Source organism: Chiloscyllium plagiosum, unplaced genomic scaffold (assembly GCF_037043375.1).
Source record: "Chiloscyllium plagiosum isolate Xiang-an unplaced genomic scaffold, Cpla_swu_hap1 HiC_scaffold_31, whole genome shotgun sequence".
In the NCBI taxonomy this organism is placed as follows: domain Eukaryota; kingdom Metazoa; phylum Chordata; class Chondrichthyes; order Orectolobiformes; family Hemiscylliidae; genus Chiloscyllium; species Chiloscyllium plagiosum.
The window spans coordinates 50,356,001-50,375,513 of record NW_028270169.1 but is presented as its reverse complement, the minus strand read 5'-3'; the positions used below and the strand labels follow the sequence as shown (position 1 = coordinate 50,375,513).

The 19,513-nt window shown below is 43.7% G+C and overlaps 1 protein-coding gene across 2 annotated transcripts in view; it reads right to left on the bottom strand.

Moving 5' to 3' along the window:
* Positions 1–1,046: 1,046 nt before the first annotated feature.
* The window catches only part of gas2l2 (growth arrest specific 2 like 2), a 90,113-nt gene continuing 71,646 nt past the window's right edge, over positions 1,047–19,513 (bottom strand). For both annotated transcript variants that reach the window (XM_043718783.2, XM_087977534.1), the window contains exon 6: positions 1,047–5,259. In XM_043718783.2, coding sequence (XP_043574718.2) covers positions 3,489–5,259 — 1,771 coding nt within the window. In that variant the 3' untranslated portion in view covers positions 1,047–3,488. The remainder of the gene's footprint in view (positions 5,260–19,513) is intronic.

The following is a 19,513-nucleotide window of genomic DNA, read 5'->3' as shown; positions in this document are numbered from 1 at the left end:
GACACAGACACACAGGCACTCACACACAGACACACACACAGACACACACACACACAGACACACATACAGACACACACCCAGACACACAGACATACACTCACACACACATCCGCACATGCACATAGCCACACACACATACATACACACACGCACATGCACACACAGCCACACACACACATGCAGCCACACACCCATACGCAGCCACACACACGCAGCCACACACACACACAGCCACACACACAGACATACACGCATGCAGCCACACACACGCAGCCACACACACACACAGCCATATACGCACACACAGCCCTACACACACGCAGCCACACACAGTCCCACACACACGCAGACACACACACGCACTGCCACACACACAGACATATACACACACAGGCACACACACACAGGCACACAGACACACACGCATTCAGCTACACACACACAGACACGCAACCACACACACAGACACACACACACAGCCTCCCACACACACAGCCCCACACACACACACGCAGACACACACCCAGACACACAGACAGACACAGGTAGACACACAGACACACACGCAGACACACACACAGACAGACATACACCCACACAGATAGACAGACACACAGACTCCACAGACACACACACACACGCACATACACACACACACAAACACACAGACACACACGCAGACCACACACACAGACACACAGACACACACCCAGACACAGACACACACAGATATACACACACAGACACCACAGATACACAGACAGGCACACACACACACACACAGATACACACATACGCACACGCACATGCACACACACAGCCACACACACACACAGACATACACACACACACACAACCCCACACACACGCAGCCAGACACACATACAGCCCCACACATACACAGCCCCACATACACACACACAGACATACACACACAGGCACACAGACAGACAGACACACACGCACGCAGCCACACACACAGGCACACAAAGACACACACACACACAGAGACGTACACAGACATACACACACACACAATTTTTTACTGCAACGTTTTAATAAGTTCTAACTTTGCTCTGTACACATGATTATCGGGGGAAGGAGGGGTTTAGGGTAGACCCCTGTGTAGAACTCCAGGGAAAATGTGGGGAGAGAGAGAAGGCGGGAGGTCAGTCATTTGGAGACGGTGCCTGGGTTCCCATTGATGTCCAGGACTGTTCTCGGCAGTAATTCAGTGAGCCATATTCATTTTCCATCAGTGTAAACAAAAGACGCAATCAGGGTTGGATAACACCTCTTTGATGTAATGCTTCTATCGGGACCTTGAGACCTTCTTCGGATAATCGGAAATTCGGATAATTGATATTCGGATAATTGATATTCGGATAATTGAAGTTCCTCTGTATTTGGTTGGCATGGGTGAGTTGGACCAAGGGTTTCCTTGCTATACAGCTTTATGACTCTTTAAAGTGAAATCTAGAACTTCTAATTGGACTACAGGTTCCCCATAGAACAACAGATCTTAACATTTTAAAAGTATTTCTGACTCTGTAGGCAACTACATCTGTCACAAAACACAATTCTAAACTGGTGTTTTAAATTATTATTTCAAGGACACCTATGTTATATTTTACTTTTATTAATAACATATTCAACAAAGGAAACATTAAGATGACAGTACAAAAAGATCTCACAAATATTTTGGAGTGATTAATCAGTTTTCTTACCACTTGCTTGTTTGGATTTGTAACCCTCATTTTATAAAAAGTAATTTGATTGCTCAGTTTCCTAGTGCCTATTTATTCCTCTCTGTCATTTACCAACTGAACAAACTATTTTTAATTTAACTATTTTATTAATTGAATATAAATCAACAAATAAATTTCCATTTTAGCTGATCCCTGAGAAGTCACGCCCAAAAGTTTGACATTTTAAAGTAACAAACCTGTGAGAGGCTGCAGCACCTCAAGTGGCAGGAGGGCATTATTACAGCATGACAAGTTAATATTGACATTGCCCATGAAAAATGCAGCCTTCGGAATTTATGAAGCCAGTCTTAACAAGTTGTTAAAACCCCATTAAGTCACACAAATGTTTAAATGAAAAATCTCTTTATTGAAAATAGTTATGATTGTCTACTCCTTTTCCAGAAATTATTTTGACTGTAAAATAAATTAGCAACAGTACAGCAACAAAAATAATTTCTTCATAAAATGTGGATGCCATAGAATTGGAAGTCTCTGGTGCAGGATAGGAAGAGTCAGTGTACTGGTGAACAATTCTCCCACTGGTAAGTGCATCAGAATTATGAACCCTCAGTTGTTTTCCAATTAAGGCACGAGATGTGGCAAAGTCCTGTGTGTTAACAACATCACCACATGGAACACAAGAGAACATATCCTCCAATAACCACAACCATCATTCCAAGCCCTTGTTAATACTTAGCATGGCTTCTGCATAATCACCTGGTACTTATAAGCCATGGGATCATTGGAAATTAGGATTCATTTAGCATTTTGAACCATTTCTGCCATTCAATCATCATGTATAAGAACTCCTGCCTTGTCATGGTTCTATTATCCTTAATACTCTGACCTAACAAATACCCATCAGCATTGAGCTTTCAACTGAGCTCAATTAGCCTCAACAGTTTTGTAGTGGACACAGTCCAAGTTTCTATTCCCAATTCTGTTAGGATTATGCGTTCACTGATCCCACCCCTGAATGGCTGGGCTCTCAATTTAAAGTTACTCATTGATATAACCCCATGTTCCATTTGCCCTGGCCCTCACATACTCGTGTGGCAGGGGTGGACTCGAGATCAAAGAATCAGGGCGACCTTAGACTATTCAGGTTGTTTTTCAAATATGAATACAGGGGAGAAATTAGGATTTAATATCTGACCAAGCGGGAATAAACGGTATTATTAATAACCTGATCAAAGTTTAGAAAACAAAGAAGACGCCATATAAATCTATAAAACAAGTGACATTGTGATAAGCTCATTATAATCATTTGTGAAACTACTTGTAAACACATCAAAACCGAATCAGAGTTTGTAAACAATTAGTGTTGAAACCCCACACTTTAATTGATTCACTCTTGCTGATCATGGTATAAAGATACATTAGGTCATTTGATAAGGACAAAATGTCTTTCACTTAATGCTCCTTTGATTGACTTTCAAACTTTTCATCACTTTCTGGATGAGCGTGTGCCATCTCCTCTATTGGGTTAATTAGCATTAAGTAGTGCAATTGTTATGGTGCTGGTTTTCTTGTACCTGTTGTCTTATGCAATTATCACCAGGTTTAATTTCATTATAAAACGTGTTGGCTTTCAGTGTGCCCGTGGACCTGGCTGAGCTGTTTCTTCTGCCTTGCAATGGAGTGTTTGTGTTGAGGAACAACACACACACACTAAAATATTGGTGGTCAATAAACAAATTGCTTGAGGTTGAGCTATTACTCAGGTTTTCTTTCAAACTTTTAAACCCAAGATTCCTCATCTTCTTGTCTTTGCCCAGAGTCCTGTATAATGGATTGCTGTACTGCAGTTCTGTCACTTGGCGAAACACTGTGCTGATGAACCCAAAAGTCTTCTCCTGAACCAAGATCCTCCTCGGGTTTGGTGAAATGTAAAGCCGGGATCTGTCTTCCCTGAACTTTAGACTTTGAAACCTTGCTGTTGGCTTTGTGGGATTTCTGGGAGCTTCCAGATTTTGGCATACCCTTTACAGTTTTGTCTGCCTCTCTGTAGGATAACGGAGTGGGAATTCTCGATGGCTTCTTCTCAGGTCGGTTGTCCCTCCTGGGCCGTATCTTGGGGCGAAGCTTCAGTTTGTAGATGGAAGGAACTCTCTCCGGCTTTCTCAGTGACCGCTTTTGTCTTTCTTGTTGAGCTTTGGCTTTCTGGAGAGTGCAGGGTGAATCTATCCATTCCAACGAAGAATTAGTATCAGATCCTTCATTTGTGGATCTGGAATTCACCTCAACGGCGTTCAAATTATTCTGAGCCAACATTATTTGACTCTTCACACTGTTGAGGTTAGTGCCTTTAAAGTCATTGGTCTGTTGATTGCACTGAACAGATTTTGATCCAATCTTAGTACAGCTTTCACTTTTCACTTCAATTCTGTTGGGAAAAGGTGTGACGGTTTCAACAGAGGACAAAGCTGCTGCTTGTGGATTAGCACTCGATTTAGTGAGCAACATCTTTGGGCTCTTTGCTATCCAGTTCTCAATGTCCACCCGATTAAGCTTCTGTGTTCCACTAACAAGTTCAGCCAGAACAGCATTAAAACTGCAGCCATTCTCCGTCACTCTTCCCATCTGGGTTGACGCCACATTGATACAGCTGTAAGGCTGACGAGTGCTATCACAAGGACTGGGGAGTGAGGAAACCGAATGTTTGGATGAAATCGGAGAGTCAGGTTGCTTACATTTTGAAGAACTCGACAGACTGGGGACCAAAGCAAATGCATCAAGTTCACTGACCTCATGTAGACCCACCTGCAGAGCCTTCATATTGGATGCAATCTCATCTTCGAGGCTCTTGTAGAGTTCTGACTCTTGTGTAGGATTTATGGGAGGAGCTGTGTACGTACACAGCTCGCGCATGTCACTGTCGACACTTTTGTTATTATTGTTATTGATGCTGTAAGGCTCGGGCGTCCGCGAGCGCATCCGACTTTTTGGTTGAGACCACTTCTTGTCTCCATCGCGTGGTGGCTTGCTGACACACTTTGGCTCCTGCCAACAGCCTTCTTGCCAGGTACCATCCGGGCTGAGAGGGCGATGAGACACTTGACCCTTATCACTTCTCCTCTCAGCAACTTGAACAAGGGAGAGCTTACTGACTCGGCTAGGCGCAGGCGAATTACTCCTCACTGAGCCTTTTGAGGTTCGGGGGGTCATTTCAGAAGAGGATTTCTGGGAAACTGCACTGGTGCTTGGCTTGCCTTCATTTGAGTTACTTTGGTCCACTTTAGACTCAATAAACTGGGCACTGGTCCAAGTCTGGTTCAACCTGGTATTGGATTGTTGAGGAACAGCAAGCTGACTTGGTACTTTTTTGGTATCCACTGTAGACACAAGGATACGTTTGTTATCCTGGGCCGCAGAAGATTTAGAAGGTGCTGGCAAAGTCCTGCTCCTCTCTCTCCCTGTTCGAGCTGCTGTGGTAGCGTTGGAGTTGGCTTTGGTGCTCTCAACGTTCACTGACGTCTGGTAGGAAGGAGTAGCTGGCTGATCTTTCTGCCTAAATCAGAGACATCTCCATTAGCAAGAAAGCCAAAAAAGAAATGCATTCGTTTATCCTCAAGGTTAACTGAGGTGATTGTTAGTTAAGTAATATTTATTACGGGGTAGAAATTTCTCCACACAGTGCAGGCCTCTTGAGTAGAAAATGACGGGTTGCAAGAGGGGACCAATTTCTACCATACAATATTCCCTGAGGGCTCTTGTGATGTGGTGGTAGCATCCATGCCTTTGAGCCAGGAGGTCCAGGTTCAAGTCCCCCTGCCCCAGAGGTGTGTAATACCATCAGTGAACAGGCTGGTTAGAAACGATTTGCAATGTTCAATACTGAATCTGGGCCTGTGTTATAGACACAGCCGTTAGGTAAAGGCTGCCCTAAGTGGCTACCTAAAACAAGTGCTAACCCAGTTGGAGATGTAAGGTGAGTGATTCAGTGCCTGCTTTAGGACTCTCCCCACCCACCTTTGTAGTCAGGTGGCGATCAAAGCAGCAGGTATCAATGAACTGATTGGGAATTTACAATAGATACATCAGACACAGAAGCCAAGAGAATGTAAACAGCTTCCCCACAGCTCCACAGCGCGGTGTATTGCATTTACAGGATATGGGCATTGCTGGTAAGCCAAGTATTTGTTGACCATCTCTAACTGCCCTTGAGGAGTTAATGAGTTGTCCCCAACTGCAATTACTCCCATATCTGTTGGGTGGAGAGCGCTAGGATTTTGACCCAATGACACTGAAAGAATGGCAGTATATTTCCAAGTCAGGTATGGAGGGGAACTTGAAGATGGTGGCGTTCCATACAGTTGCTGCCTTTATCTTTCTGGATGGTCATGGTCCCCGGTTTGGAAAGTGCTATAGAAGGAGATTTTGTATATTTCTGCAGCGTGTTTTGTGGACGGTACATGTTACTGCTGCAGAGAATCTGTGGTGGACGAAGTGAATATTGTAGGTGGGGTGCCAATCAAATGGATGCTTTTTGTGAGAAGTTTCTTGAGTGTTGAATTTGAATTAGAATCCCTACAGTGTGGAAACAGGCCCTCTGACCCAACAAGTCCACAGTGACCCTCTGAAGAGTAACCCACCCAGACCCATTCCCCTACCCTATTACTCGACATTTACCCTGACTAATGCACCTAATCTACACATCCCTGGAAACTGTGGACAATTTAGCATTGCAAATTCACCCTGACCTGCACATCTTTGTGATTACGAGAGGAAATCTTAGCACCCAGAGGAAATCCACACAGACATGGAGAGAACGTGCAAACTCCGCATGGACAGTTGCCCGAGGCTGGAAGCGAACCCGGGTCCTTGGTGGTATGAGGCACCGGTGCTAACCACTGAGCCACCATGCTGCCCCGTTGTTGGAGCTGCACTCATCCAAGCAAGTGGAGAGGATTCATTATACTCCTGACTTGTGCTTTGTTGATGGTGGCAGACAGGAGGTGAGTTACTCAGCTCAGAATTCCCAGCATCTCATTTGCTCTTGTAGCAACAGTATAGATATGGCTAGTAGTGCACAGTTTCTGGTCAATGGTAACCCCCAGGGTAATGATAGTCAGTTTGCAATGATGGTAACACCATTGAATGTCACGGGAAAATGGTCAGATTGTCTCGTGTTGGAGATAGTCACTATTTGGCATTTGTGCAGGACAAAGGCAGTTTGCCGCTTACCATCATAAGCCTGATTGTTGCAATGGTCTAGCTGCAAGTTGGCACTATACTGGAACACAATGTTCTGGAACAGAGAATGATTAACCTCCAACAACCACAGACTGTGTTACATGTTATGTATGATGTAGGGTGTGTGATTTTATATGCATTTTTTAATCATTTATTTTTGAGTTGGATATTTGAGTTTTGAAATTGTGGAATATGGATTTTCTGTCTGAAGGGGTTTAACGATTAATTTTTAAGTATTTTAGCACTCATGGGGATTTATTTTTAAACAGTTTGAGACAGAGAGCCTCCAAGAACAAATGGGTTTTTGCTTACACTGAAGGAGTTTACAAGTGAAAGTACACAATCTAGGATATAAGGTTTTCCAGTGGAAGATTCTGGACAACTTTTAAGCTTGGGGGAAATATCCATAACCTGGAGAGAAACCTTTCAGTTTTATTTGCAGTTTGGGTAGTTCTCCAGCAATCTTAGCTGAAGATTGATGTGTAAAATAGTTTAGATTTGTTAAAAAAAAGACTTCAGTCCAGGGAGTTTAATAATAGTTCCAAACCAGAACTGTTTGGGTAAAACCATGTAGGGACTCTGAAGCTGAGAAAATTTGAACTCAGGCATATGAAGACTCCAGGTAGACACGAACATATGGAATTAAAACTACACTAAATTCATGAGATGATATAGAGTCATAGAGATGTACAGCATGGAAACAGACCCTTTGGTCCAACCTGTCCATGCCGACCAGATATCCCAACCCAATCTAGTCCCACCTGCCAGCACCCAGCCCATATACCTCCAAACCATTCCTATTCATATACCCATCCATATACCTCTCAAGTGTTGCAATTGTACCAGCCTCCACCATTTCCTCTGGCAGCTCATTCCATACACGTACCACCCTCTGTGTGAAAAAGTTGCCCCGTAGGTCTCTTTTACATCTTTCCCCTCTCACCCTAAACCTATGCCCTCTAGTTCTGGACTCCCCGACCCCAGGGAAAAGACCTTGTCTATTTATCCTATCCATGCCCCTCATAATTTTGTAAACCTCTATAAGGTCACCCCTCAGCCTCCGACACTCCAGGGAAAACAGCCCCAGCCTGTTCAGCCTCTCCCTATAGCTCAAATCTTCCAACCCTGGCAACATCCTTGTAAATCTTTTCTGAACCCTTTCAAGTTTCACAACATCTTTTCAATAGGAAGGAGACCAGAATTGCATGCAATATTCCAACAGTGGCCTAACCAATGTTCTGTACATCTGCAACATGACCTCCCAACTCCTGTACTCAATACTCTGACCAATAAAGGAAAGCATACCAAACGCCTTCTTCACTATCCTATCTACCTGTGACTCCCCTTTCAAGGAGCTATGAACCTGCACTCCAAGGTCTCTTTGTTCAGCAACACTCCCTAGGACCTTACCATTAAGTGTATAAGTCCCGCTAAGATTTGCTTTCCCAAAATGCAGCACCTTGCATTTATCTGAATTAAACTCCATCTGCCACTTCTCAGCCCATTGGCCCATCTGGTCCAGATCCTGTTGTAATCTGAGGTAACCCTCTTCGCGTCCACTACACTACACCTCCAATTTTGGTGTCATCTGCAAACTTACTAACAGTACTTCTTATGCTCGCATCCAAATCATTTATGTAACTGACAAAAAGTAGACGCTTAACTCCATGTTTCAAAACCTTTACCTTTGTGTTATATGTGAATAGTTGTTTTTTCTTCTACTTTACCTTCATTTGTTTTGTAAAATAAACTTCCATTTTACTGTCAAAAACCAAATTTGCAATATCACTTGCTTATATTCAAGTGAGGAACCACCTCAACAAAACCAAAATATGATCTGTCAAGCCAGATCTCAGCCTGGAAAGAGCTTGTCCAGTAATAATAACAACTGTGATCATAACATAGGTATGACTACATCTTTGATAGTTTGTAGCTTGGCCTTCAGTCATGGGATGAGGGCATCACTGGCTAGGCCAGCATTTATCCCCCTAACTTTCCAGAGGGCAGTTAAGAGTTAACCACATTGCTGTGGGTCTGGAGTCACATGTAGGCCAAACCAGGTAAGGACAGCAATGTCCTTCCCTAAAGGAAGCAGATGTGCTTTTTCCTGACAATCAGCAATAGATTCTTGGTCATCATTAGATTCTTAATTCCAGATTTTTATTAGATTCAAATTCTACTATCGTCTGTGGTGGGATTCGAATCAGGGTTCCCAGAATATTATCTGAGTCAAAGAGTCTAGTGATAATACCACTAGGTCATGGCCACACACACACATTATGCAGTTACAAGGAGGGACATTAGGTTGAACCTATGACCATCTGCTTGGGGAGAGAATGGACAGCTAAAGATTGAAGGAAGGAGTCAGTTCACCTGAAACTCTGCAGTTTGATCGACCCAGAATTTCAAATCAGGCTGAATTCCGATATCATCTTCTGAAGTAAAAGACAGCTGCTTTGCTAAGAGGTGAAGGAGGAATGGTAGATGGAGTTTAATTTAGATAAATGCGAGGTGCTGCATTTTGGGAAAGCAAATCAGAGCAGGACTTATACACTTAATGGTAAGGTCCTAGAGAGTGTTGCTGAACAAAGAGACCTTGGAATGCAGGTTCATAGCTCCTTGAAAGTGAAGTTGCAGGTAGATAGGATAGTGAAGAAGGCATTTGGTATGCTTTCCTTTATTGGTCAGAGCACTGCATATAGGAGTTGGGAGGTCATGTTGCAGTTGTACAAGACATTACTGAGGCCACTTTTGGAATATTGCGTACAATTCTGGTCTCCCTGCTATCGGAAAGATGTTGTGAAACTTGAAAGAGTTCTGAAAAGATTTACAAGGGTATTGTCAGGGTTGGAGGATTTGAGCTATAGGGAGAGGCTGAACAGGCTGGGGCTGTTTTCCCTGGAGCGTCGGAGGCTGAGGGGTGACCTTATAGAGGTTCATAAAATCATGAGGAGCATGAATAGAATAAATAGACAAGGTCTTTTCCCTGGGTCGGGGAGTCCAGAACAAGAGAGCAAAGGGTTAGGGTGAGAGTGGAAAGATTTAAAAGGGACCTAAGGGGCAATGCTTTCACATAGAGGGTTGTGCATGTATGGAAGGAGCTGCCAGACGAAGTGGTACAATTGCAACATTTAAAAGTCTTCTGGATGGGTATGTGGATAAGAAGGGTTTAGTGAGATATGGGCCGGGTGGTGGCAAATGGGACTAGATTCAGTTGGGATATCTGGTCGGCATGGATGAGTTGGACTGAAAGTTCTATTTCTGTACTGTACATCTCTATGACTCTAAGTAGATAGATGGACACTACAAGAGGATGGGTACTATCAACTTACCAGCCCTGCCTCTATTTACAAGACCAGGTCACTAGGGGGCAGAGGTACTCAGTTAATGTCTGCTTCCAGTTTGGACTGGAACGTGAACTATAACCTCCTGCCCCTGATTCTATTGCGACCAACTGAGCTGTATTCTCATACAGCTTTCATTAATACTGCATCAGTGACAGTGAAAAAGACAGTGACATATTGCAGGTGGATGGAGCAGGATTTGCAGATGGTGGTGTTGCCACACGTCTGCCGCACTTGTCCTGGTATCTGCAAAGATCACAGTTTTGGGAAGTGCCACCAAAGGAAACTTGGTGAGTTAATACTGTACACCCGAGTATGGAGTACACATTGCTCCATCAATACAGAAGGAAGCTTGGTGAGTTAATACTGTACACCCGAGTATGGAGTACACATTGCTACATAAATGCAGAAGGAAGCTTGGTGAGTTAATACTGTACACCCGAGTATGGAGTACACATTGCTCCATCAATGCAGAAGGAAGCTTGGTGAGTTAATACTGTACACCCGAGTATGGAGTACACATTGCTACATAAATGCAGAAGGAAGCTTGGTGAGTTAATACTGTACACGCGAGTATGGAGTACACATTGCTCCATCAATATAGAAGGAAGCTTGGTGAGTTCATACTGTACACGCGAGTATGGAGTACACATTGCTACATAAATGCAGAAGGAAGCTTGGTGAGTTAATACTGTACACCTGAGTATGGAGTACACATTGCTCCATCAATGCAGAAGGAAGTTTGGTGAGTTAATACTGTACACCCGAGTATGGAGTACACATTGCTCCATCAATGCAGAAGGAAGCTTGGTGAGTTAATACTGTACACCCGAGTATGGAGTACACATTGCTACATAAATGCAGAAGGAAGCTTGGTGAGTTACTACTGTACACCCGAATATGGAGTACACATTGCTCCATCAATGCAGAAGGGAGTGAATGTTTAAACTGAATGTAGTCATACCTAAGTTTTCATCCCAGTTGATAATATTATGACTGGAAAAGTCATAAGCTGACTGAAATCTGGCTTGATAGATGATATTTTGGTTTTGAATACAAGCATGGGTCTGAGACACATTCTCTCCAATTTTGCAAATGGCACAAAACTGGGTTGGGAGGGTGACCTGTGAGGAGGATGCAGAGATGTTTCGGTGTAATTTGGATAAGTTCCTTTAGTGGGCGGACGAAGTACAATGTGGATAAATGTGAGGTTATCTACTTTGGTAGCAAGCACAGTAAGGTAAATTATTGTCTGACTAATGAGACTTGGAAAATAGGGAGGTGCAACAAGACCTGGGTGTCCTTGTACACCAGTCCCTGAAAGTAAGCATGCGGGTACAGCAGGCAGTGAAGAAGGTAAATGGTATGTTAGCCTTCGTAGTGAGAGGATTCGAGTACAGGGGTGGGAATGTCTCGCTGTAATTGTACAGAGGCCCTGGTGAGACCACATCTGAAATACTGTGTGTAGTTTTGGTCCCCTTATGCTTCTAAATGAGATAAAAATTAGTGGAAGCCACAGAATTGGGAAACAGAGGATAACTAAAAAAGCAATAAGGGGGGAGAGGGTGCGATATGAGAGTAAGTTCGTTAGTGATATAAAAGAAGATTGCAAGAGTTTTTTTAGATGTCTAAAAGGCAAGAGAGAGGCAAGTGTGGACAATGAACTGTTAGAAGATGAGGCTGGAGAAGTAGTAATGGGGAACACAGACATGGTGGTGGAACTGAGTAGGTACTTTGCATCAGTCTTCACAGTGGAACACACCAGAGTCAGGGGACAGAGGTGAGTATTGTGGCTATCACTAAGGAGAAGGTACTGGGGAAGCTGAAAGGTCTGAAGGTGGATGAATCACCTGGACAATATGGACGATATTGTCCAGAGCTCTGAAGGAGATAGCTGAGGAGACTTTGGGTGGTGGTGATCTTTCAGGGATTAATGGAGTCATGGAGGGTCCCAGAGGACTGGAAAATTGCTGATGGCAACACTCTTATTTAAGAAGGGAGGGAGACAAAACTCAGAAAACTACAGGCCATTTCGCCTGACCTCAGTTGTTAGTCAAATTCGAGAAGCCATTATTAGGAATGAAATTGCCGAGTACTTGGAGGTGCATGGACTGAGTAGGCATGGTTTCGTCAAGGCGACATCATGCCTGACAAATCTGTTGGAATTCTTTGAGGAGGTAACAAGCAAGTTGAACAAAGGAGAGCCAGCGGACACGAGCTATTTGGATTTCCAGAAGATTTGTTGACAAGGCATGGGTGGCTGCTAAATAACATAACAGCCTGTGGTGTTAAGTGCAAGGCACTGGCTAAAACATTGAACATTTTCACAATGGAGTTAGGGAGAGTTCTCAGTGCTAAAGTGATCAAAGGGAGAAAGCAGGAAGAGGTGACTGAGTTGGATCATCAGCCATGATCATATTGAATGGTGCAGCACCCTCGATGGGCTGAATGGCTTTCTCTTGCTCCTATGTTTCTATCTATAAACCTATCCACATTTACAGACTTCACTTCTGTCTTTAATTATATCTTACACTCATTGTATTTTCAGAGAAGGGGAGTGGGAGGTTACCACACCACACACACTGCACAAGCAACTGAGGCCGTTAGATCATAATGAATAGGAACTGGATTAAGCCATTCGATGCTTCAAGCCTGATCTCCATTCAATAGAATCATGGTTCATGCAATGTTCCTCACACCCATTTTCCTGCCCTTTGCTGTAATTCTTGAGTCCCCTACTGATCAAAACTCTTGCGACAATAAAATCTAATTGTGAATTCTATGTATACACACAAGGACTCTTCCCCCACAGCTCGCTGTGGCAAGGAATTCCAAAGACTCACAGCCATCTGAGAAAGAAATTCCTCCTCATCTCAGTCTTAAATTGGCACCCCTGAAATCTGAGACTATGCTCTCTGGTCCTAGACTTGCCTATAAGGGGCAAATCCTGTCAAGCCCCTTAAGAATTCTCTTTGTTTGAATGAGATCACCTCTCATTCTAAATTCCAGCGGGTAGAGTCCCAACCTGTTTCACCTTTGTTCATAAGGACAGTCCCTCCATCCCAGGGATCATCCAAGTGAACATTCTCTGAACTGCCTGCAATGAAATAAAACCTTCCTTAAATAAGGGGACCAGACTGCTCACAGTCTTCACCAGCACCTTGTACAGTTGCAGTAAGACTTCCCTACTCTTATTCTCCAACCCCCTTGAAATAAAGGCCAAAATTCCATTAGCCTTCCTGATGACCTGCTGCGTCAATGTGCTAGCTTTCTGTGTGTCATGTCAATTCCCTTGTGTTGCAACTTTCTGCAGTTTATTTCCTTTTAAATAACGCTCTGTTTGTTTGCTCCCCCTTCCAAGTTGAACAACTTCATATTTTCCCATACATACTCCATTTGCCAACCTTTTGCCCACTCACTTAATCTATTGATGTCTCCGCATAAACTGTTTGCATCGCTTTTGTAACTACTTTAGAGTCGTCGGCAAATTTGCCTCCAGTACATTTACTTCCTTCCTCAGCCTCAGCATTGATCCTTGTGGTACCCCATTGCTCACCGGTTCCCAACCTGAAAAAGAACCCCTTTTCCCCACCCGCTGTTTCCTACCTTTTAGCCAACTCTCTATACACATCAATATATAACCTCCAAACACCACGGGCTCTTATCTCATGACTTAATCTCTCGTGAGGTACCTTGTTGATTGCCTTCTGGAAGTCTGAGTACAACACATCTATTGGTTTCCCTCTATCCATTCTGGTTGAGACTTCCTCAAAAGAGTCTCATAGCCAGGCACGATTTCCCAGTCATAAAGCCATGCTGACTTATACAATCAAAAATAGAGTCTTAAGTAGTTTTGCAGAACAGAGAGGACTGGGGATTCAGATACATAATTCTTTGAAGTTTGTGTCAAATATAGATATGGTAATTAAGAAGGTGTTTTGCATGCCTGGCTTCATTGCTCAAATGTTTGAGCCTAGGAGTTGGGACGCCATATTGAGGCTGAAACTTTATTGCTGGAACAGCACAGCAGGTCAGGCAGCATCTAGATGCTGCCTGACCTGCTGTGCTGTTCCAGCAATAAAGTTTCAGCTTTGATCTCCAGCGTCTGCAGACCTCACTTTCTCCTCGAAGACGCCATATTGAGGACATTGGTGAGGCCTCTTCTGGAGCACTGTGTCCAGTTCTGGTCGCCCTGCTATTGGAAGAATAGCATTAAGCTGGAGAAGGTTCAGAAGAGATTTACCAGGATGTTGCTGGGAATGGAGGGTTTAAGACAGAAAAATAGGCTGGATAGGCTGGGACTTTTTTCACTGGAGGGTAGGAGGTCAAGGGATGACCTTATAGAGGTTTGCAAAATCATGAGGGGCATTGGTAAGGGGAATGGCAGGTTCACTAAATAAATCCAGGGTGGGAGATTTCTAGACCAGGGGCATATTCATAAGGTGACAGGAGAAAGATTTTAAAAAGGATATGTGCAGCAATTTTTCGGGGTACAGTTACAATGTTTAAAAGATATTTAGGTAAGTACATGAATAATAAACGTTTGAAGGGACATGAGGGTGGCACAGTGGCTCAGTGGTTAGCACAGCTGCCTCTCAGTGCCAGGGACCCAGGTTCAATTCCAGACTCGAGGTGACTGTCTGTGTGGAGTTTGCACATTCTCCCTGTGTCTGTGTGGAGTACAGGGGAAATGTACAGTAATGAGGTATGGGAATGAGTCTGGGTGGGATACTCTTCGGAGGGTCAGTGTGATCTTGTTGGGCCAAATGGCCTGTTTCCACACTGTAGGGATTCTATGAGTCAAGGTAGGTGGGACTACTTGTTTTGGGATTACAATTGGCATGGACTGGTTAGACCAAAAGGTCTGTTTCTGTGCTGTATGACTCTGCATGATTAGATTATGATCATACAAATGTGCTGCTTTTACTTCTTTCATAATTGATTCCAACATTTTTCCAACAATGGATGTTGGGCTAATTGGCCTACAGTTACCCACTCTTTGCCCCCCTCATTTTGCCAATATAAGGGGGAAGACAGGTAGTCCAGAGCAATGCCCGATCACAGCAGGAGACAGCAGCATCGATCACAATATTGCCCAGAAGAAGACTACACAAGGGGTTTGATGCCATATCTTCTTGTTGTAGTTCAATTCCCCCAACAAACTGGGCGGTTAATTAGCAGAATAGGCAGTAGCATGAATACTTGTAGTCTCACAGGGAAATCACCAGGTTCCTGAAATGTAGCCTCAAACAGCTGGTGCCCCTGCCTGCTAACTGTATTCAAAAAAGAAGCAGACTCCTGCTGAAATCTCCATTTTCCTAATGTAAGAAACTGAATTGTGTCACAGTTAAACGCTCATTAGTAACCTGTTGACGAGGCATAATTAGCTTTAACATCCTATTGGGATAGATTGGGTGGATTATAAAAACCCTAACATGTTTCCATCACCTTCATTGCATTTACTTTGTCAAAACAGGAGACGTGGGGATAAATCAGAACAGTATCTCCTGGTGATAGCAAGCTGCCAAGTAACATGAGGTGTAAAGAACTACCCTGCAGGAAAGCCAATAGGAAGAGTACACTGCAGCTCAAATAGTGTACCAAGTGAATTCAGGGCCCAGTGGTACAACGAATGGGCTTGGATAAAAAAAGTCCTTTAAAGGGTTGGTGGAATGCTACCCATTATCTAAGGTAGTGCTGGAACACAAAGGAAGTTACATTACAGTTAAATAAAGCTCAGGTTTAGTTCTGGACACAGCACCTGAGGTCATGGGTAGAGTAGCAGTGCAGATACACCCAGAATAATACGAGAGCTAAAGTAGTTAAAACCATACAGATAGATTTTATAAACTAGTCTTGTATTGGGGATAGAACTCTTAGCCTTCAGTCAATTGGGTTTAAGGAACAGGGGGAGCTGGATCTGATTGTGTAGGTTATAATTTAGTTTCCGTTGCAAAGTTATAGCTTTTGCCATTTCAGTTTAATTTTCCATTCAATAAATCCCATGAGTAATGGAAACAGCAGTTTAAATTTAGCCAGAGAAAATTACACTTTATCATCATTGGCATCGTTATAACACCACCACTGAAGGGAGAATATGACAAGCTTACAGAAGCACAGTCCTTTACAAATGCCACATTCAAAGTTACAATCATAACATTGATAAAATATGAAGAGAAGAGTAATTGTTAAATGTAAAGGAAAATGTAATTCTTCTCCAGCATTTAGAAGCTCACCAATAGAGTTTAGAAAATTCTGGGCAAATGTTACTCGATACATGGACCCCAATAAGAAAATTAATTTCTGCTGTAAAGTGTTGAGACACTACTGGGGGTCCTGAAGTTGTCATGTAAACCCAGAGTCAGGGTCCGACCTAACTGCAAAGAGAACTGAAGGAGTAAAACACAAAACAGAAATTGCTGGAGAAGCTCAGCAGGGCTGGCAGCATCCGCAGGGCAGCATGGTGGCTCAGTGGTTAGCACTGCTGCCTCAGAGGTGGAGGGATCCAGGTTCGATTCCAGCCTCGGGTGACTGTATGGAGTTTGCACATTCCTCCAGGTGCTAAGATTTCCTCCCACAATCACAAAGGTGTGCAGGTCGGGATGAATTGGCCATGCTAAATTGGTTTCCAGGGATGTATAGGTTAGTTGCATTAGTCAGGGGTAAATGTAGAGTAATAGGGTCTGGGTGGGTTACTGTTTGGAGGGTCAGTGTGGACTCATTGGGCTGAAGGGCCTGTTCCCACATTGTAGGGATTCTATTAGATTACTTATAGTGTGGAAACAGGCCCTTCGGCCCAACAAGTCCACACCGCCCCGCCGAAGCGCAACCCACCCATGCCCCTACATTTACCCCTTACCTAACACTACGGGCAATTTAGCATGGCCAGTTCACCTGGCCTGCACATCTTTGGACTGTGGGAGGAAACCGGAGCACCCGGAGGAAACCCACGCAGACACGGGGAGAACGTGCAAACTCCACACAGTTAGTCGCCTGAGGCGGGAATTGAATCCGGGTCTCTGGCGCTGTGAGGCAGCAGTGCTAACCACTGTGCCACCGTGCCGCCCATATGTGGTGCATCTGTGGAGAGAAATCAGTGTTAACGTTTCAGGTCCCCAGATCCAAACTGTGACCACTTCAGTTTGACCTCCCATTCACCAAAATCCAAACTGATTTTTAAAAAATTCATTTGTGGTATGTGTAGGCCAGTATTTATTACCCAACCATAATTGCCCTGAGGATAGTTAAATATCAACCACACTGCTGTGGCTCTGGAGCCACATATAGGCCAGACTGGATAAGGATGGCAGCTTCCTTCCTTAAAGGGCATTAGTGAACCAGATGGGGTTTTCCCAACAATTGCCACATGGTCATCATTAGACTCCTAATACCAAATATTGATTGAATTCAAATTCCACCATCTGCCCTGGCAGGATTCAAACCCGAGTCCCCAGGACATGACCAGGATTGATAGTCTAGTGATAATACCACTCCACCATCACCTCCCCTTGTCAATCAAAACCCAAATTCAAGGTGACTGTAACCTTCTGGACATCTTGCCTTGTATTTAAGCAATTAATTGAAATGGGGAGGGTGGTGGTAATGTCACTGGGTTAGTAATCCAGAACCTCAGGTTTGAAAATCGGTGATTAAATGCCAAGCTGATGGTGACCATATCAATTGTTGTAATAACTCACGCCACTGTCAAGGGTTGTAAAAACCCATCTGGTTCATTAATGTCCTTTAGTGAAGGAAATCTGCCATCCTTACCTGGCCTGAGCCTACATGTGACTCCAGACCCTCAGCAATGTAGCTGACTCTTAATCAGCCCCTGGGTAATTAGGGATGGGCAGTAAATGTTGGCCTGGTCTAGCCAGCAATGTCCACTTCCCATGAAGCAATCAGAAAACTCAATCTAAATGGGTTGGGGAGAACTACAGTCCACACTTTAAGCACAACGCATTCTGTAACCAGATTTTGAAACATTTGAAATCATTCATCCTCTGATGCCTTTTCTGCCATTCCATTAGATTGTGACCTTTAATAGATTTGACTCTTCCAATGCTGACAAGTTAGATGCGCAGACCCTTCTTAGAATAGCAGTCAGACAACAGACAGGCCATCAAACAAGAAAACCAGCCACTGGAACTGACACTGAGCTTAGTAAATACAGTATAAACACAGCCTCAGTGTAAGTGATTCCCTTTTATTCAGAGGCTGGACTGACAATAATAACATTAAATACAGAACTAATTTGTAGAATAAAGCTGTGCTTTGTGTAAGCATTAGCTGGACATCTGAGAGCAGATTAATGCAATGACTGGCTAGTCTCTTGTACCAAATAATCAGCTGTTAAACAGATCCATTTAGATGAATAACCAGCATTAAATATCCTTATTTAAAAGGTGGAAAACAAGCTGCTCAGTTACATCACATCACTTGCATGCGTGGGGATTGTAAATCAAAGCACATTTTACTTAATGGAATAGAAACAGGGGCAAATTGTAGACATCAAACAAAACCTGTGCACATAAATGAAGTGACAGAGCTGCAGAATCATGGAGGAGCTCAGTCAGTGTATTGTACTGGCTCAGATTCTCCTGCAAATTCCAAGGCATGAGCATTGTGTCAGAATTTAGTGCTCACTCCCAGTTCCCCTCAAGAAAGTGGGCACTATGGTCTTCTTCCTGAATGATACCAGAGTACCTATGGAGAAGATGCTCCAGTTATACAGAAACAAATATATGCAGTAAGATCAGGTTGGGGGCCCGTACATTCTGGTACCAGGGAGCAGCACAGACTGCAGTTGTGTCTGGAACCTGCAAAGTCTCACACACACACACATAGACACACACAAACACACACACACACACACACACAGACACACACAAATACAGACACAAACACACACACACAGACACACACACACACACAGACACACACACAGACACACACACACACAGACACACACACATAGACACACACAGACACACACACACAGACACACACACACACAGACACACACAGACACACACACACATAGACACACACACACACAGACACACACACACACACAGACACACACACAGACACACACACACACAGACACACACACATAGACACACACAAACACACACACACACACACACACACACAGACACACACAAATACAGACACAAACACACACACACAGACACACACACAGACACACACACAGACACACAC